Source organism: Anopheles aquasalis, chromosome 2, assembly GCF_943734665.1.
Source record: "Anopheles aquasalis chromosome 2, idAnoAquaMG_Q_19, whole genome shotgun sequence".
Lineage (NCBI taxonomy): Eukaryota > Metazoa > Arthropoda > Insecta > Diptera > Culicidae > Anopheles > Anopheles aquasalis.
The window spans coordinates 65675647-65678146 of NC_064877.1; the positions used below are offsets into that span (position 1 = coordinate 65675647).

The following is a 2500-nucleotide window of genomic DNA, read 5'->3' on the forward strand; positions in this document are numbered from 1 at the left end:
TGGCGGTCGGCTCAAAAGTTGTACTCCTTGTAGCGTGACCGGCCAGCTTGCGGTACCGACGACACCACTGACGAGGACGCTCCGGACGATGATGGCTATTTGGTGCTGGAGATGCCGGAAATCTCGCCGGTTCCGGTGCCGGTGTCGGTTGGACCCTCGACGCTGCACACACTGTCTTCCGGCGTGCGGGACGGTTCGGCTTCGGTCACCTCGACCTCGCTCACCGCTGGACGATTGTTGCGATGTTTGGCGCTTAGTGCCTGCGAACGGAGGGAAAAAAACAGAACGGAGAAGCGGAACGACCGAGCACACTCGGCATTAAAACGAGACTGCAATCGCCTTGGAGCCACTGTTCCAGTCGCTCTTGCATTTTGCATTACGTTTCGTGTCTAGAACTAGCTGAAAAAACAACCGCTTGCAACAAATAAACCAAAGCATCAGCTTCTACCATCTAATTTGCGTTTTCAAACGCGCCACTCTCGCGCGCGCCAGCAAGCAAGAATTAGTTAAGCTGCGATTAAACAAAAAAGCGCGAAATGGTTGCCCAAAAAATGGCTAGCAAACACTATATTGTAATGCCAAGCACCTTAGCTTGGGTTTCAATGTATTTTTAAATAAAGTTCTTGAAAAGGGATGAATAAACAAAGAGATCTTATCCACACTCCGACACAACTTTCTTGGCCCCATATCTTACACGAAAAAAAAAACCGAAGAAAACATTCCCAAAATAATTAATCGTTTGCTTGTTTTCGTCTCCACAATGAAACAAATCACATTTATTACTCTCATTTGAGAGAGCGAAGAGTAATTGCCCTACAAAAAGGGAGAGGGCTGTAATCGACTACGGAGCACGAAGCACCGTAAGCGAGAGTGCCGGGAATAAAAAACAATTAATCCCGTAAAGATTTCCCTCTTGATTGACGACCTTGGCATCGACGCAACTCCACGTGAGCGATGTGCTTCGCTACGGGGAAGAAAAATCATTCATCGATTGATCCCGCCCTTCGACGTGATCATGGGCCAGGGAAAGACCGGTGGAGGGACCGGACGAGTGAGGAAGGTTTGTCGGATGTACCTTATCTGTACTCTGCTGCGGCTGCTGCTGCTGCTGCTGCCAATAGCGATGATGAGGGAGGAAAAAATATAAATAATTGAGGTCAACAATGGAATGCCTATAAATTTACTGAAAGCATCCCGCGATGGACCGAGACAGGGTGGTAGGAGTGCCTTCAGACCAACCATCGATCTTTCCCTTCATCCGCTTTGGGGCGTAGGTGATAAAGTGGGGCACAGCACATCCCTCAACTCGGCCTCGAAGCCATCGGAAAACGTGCCTTTAGCACCAGTGACAGATGGGAAATCCTTAGCGCTGTCCTCATCGTCGTCGTCGTCGTCAGCAGTGGTAGCAGCGGCAAGAGCAACATCAGCAGCAGCCTGGAGTAAGTGCATGCCAAGGGCTTCATAGCAGTACGCACTTCTAATTGTCAATTGCGAGCACGAGCGAAAACGGCACTCGGAACGTCCGAACGTTGAACAAAACAGCCACGGGGTAGCCTACAGTGCGGATCGGCACTGGAAACGTCGTCCCCGAAACGAATTGGGATTCTTCGTTCCCGGTTCGCCTCCTGTCGCTCGAAGGCGGATAAGGTTGTCAATATTAATTTCACCTTGTGTGTCACCCAGGGACACCGTGAACTGGGAGAGTGGTATGATTCGGATGGTTGGAATGTGAAATATTTTCCACCAACGTAATGGATGATAATGGAGCGGAGTGATAGAGGGAATCGTGTTGAAAATGAAGCGGCACAGCATCAGCAACATAACCTTGAACCTCACTGCTCGAACCATACTGGTTGCTTCAATTTTACAGACTTCAGGATGCCTGGTGAAGGAACTCGAATGATAAAAATAATTGCTAAAACACCCCGTATAGGGATGAGATGAAAAATGTTCAATCAATGTTCTAGAATGAGCTAGCTTCAGCTTTTTCAAGCATAGCTCAATTGAAACCCATTACTTTGTCTATAGAAGTTTTCTTCAAAATGTAACCAAAACACCAATAAATGCGGACATACTCTCATAGGGGCAAAAACAGATTCTACGATAAGGCATGGCTACCGAGCAGCTTTAGCAGCAGCAGTAATCTGCTTCGATGTTCTATCTATATGCAAATGAAGTAAAGTATTCCCCTCTCGATCGTATGGCAACCTTTGCAGAATTCTGTAATCGTACCCTACAATCTGACTAGAGTTTCGTTCACGCAACGTTGTTACCAGTAAGGGTAAAAACACCCCTCGACGAAGTGCCTAGTCAAACCCTATCCTAACCGCACCTATTAGATGCTTCCTTATCATCACTATTACTCCCCTCGTGCAGTTGTTCTGCCCTTCTCGGCCCATTTCGCGCCAACCCCAATACCAAACCGTGGAAGCGAACCAAACGGAAGACAGTTTGTAAAAATAAATTTTGGCTGAATTGGAAATGGATTAAAAATTACCTT

The 2500-nt window shown here is 47.4% G+C and overlaps 1 protein-coding gene across 6 annotated transcripts in view; it reads right to left on the reverse strand.

Annotated features, from left to right (window-relative positions):
• The window catches only part of LOC126570440 (probable G-protein coupled receptor 158), a 49821-nt gene that overhangs the window by 2819 nt on the left and 44502 nt on the right, over positions 1 to 2500 (reverse strand). For 3 of the 6 annotated variants that reach the window (XM_050228185.1, XM_050228182.1, XM_050228183.1), the window contains exons 11-12: positions 2498 to 2500; positions 1 to 260 (exon numbers count right to left, since the gene is read on the reverse strand). The exon at positions 1 to 260 is cut by the window's left edge and continues 2819 nt beyond it; the exon at positions 2498 to 2500 is cut by the window's right edge and continues 18 nt beyond it. In XM_050228185.1, coding sequence (XP_050084142.1) covers positions 96 to 260; positions 2498 to 2500 — 168 coding nt within the window. In that variant the 3' untranslated portion in view covers positions 1 to 95. The remainder of the gene's footprint in view (positions 261 to 2497) is intronic. The other 3 variants (XM_050228186.1, XM_050228184.1, XM_050228187.1) reach the window with 2 other exon arrangements.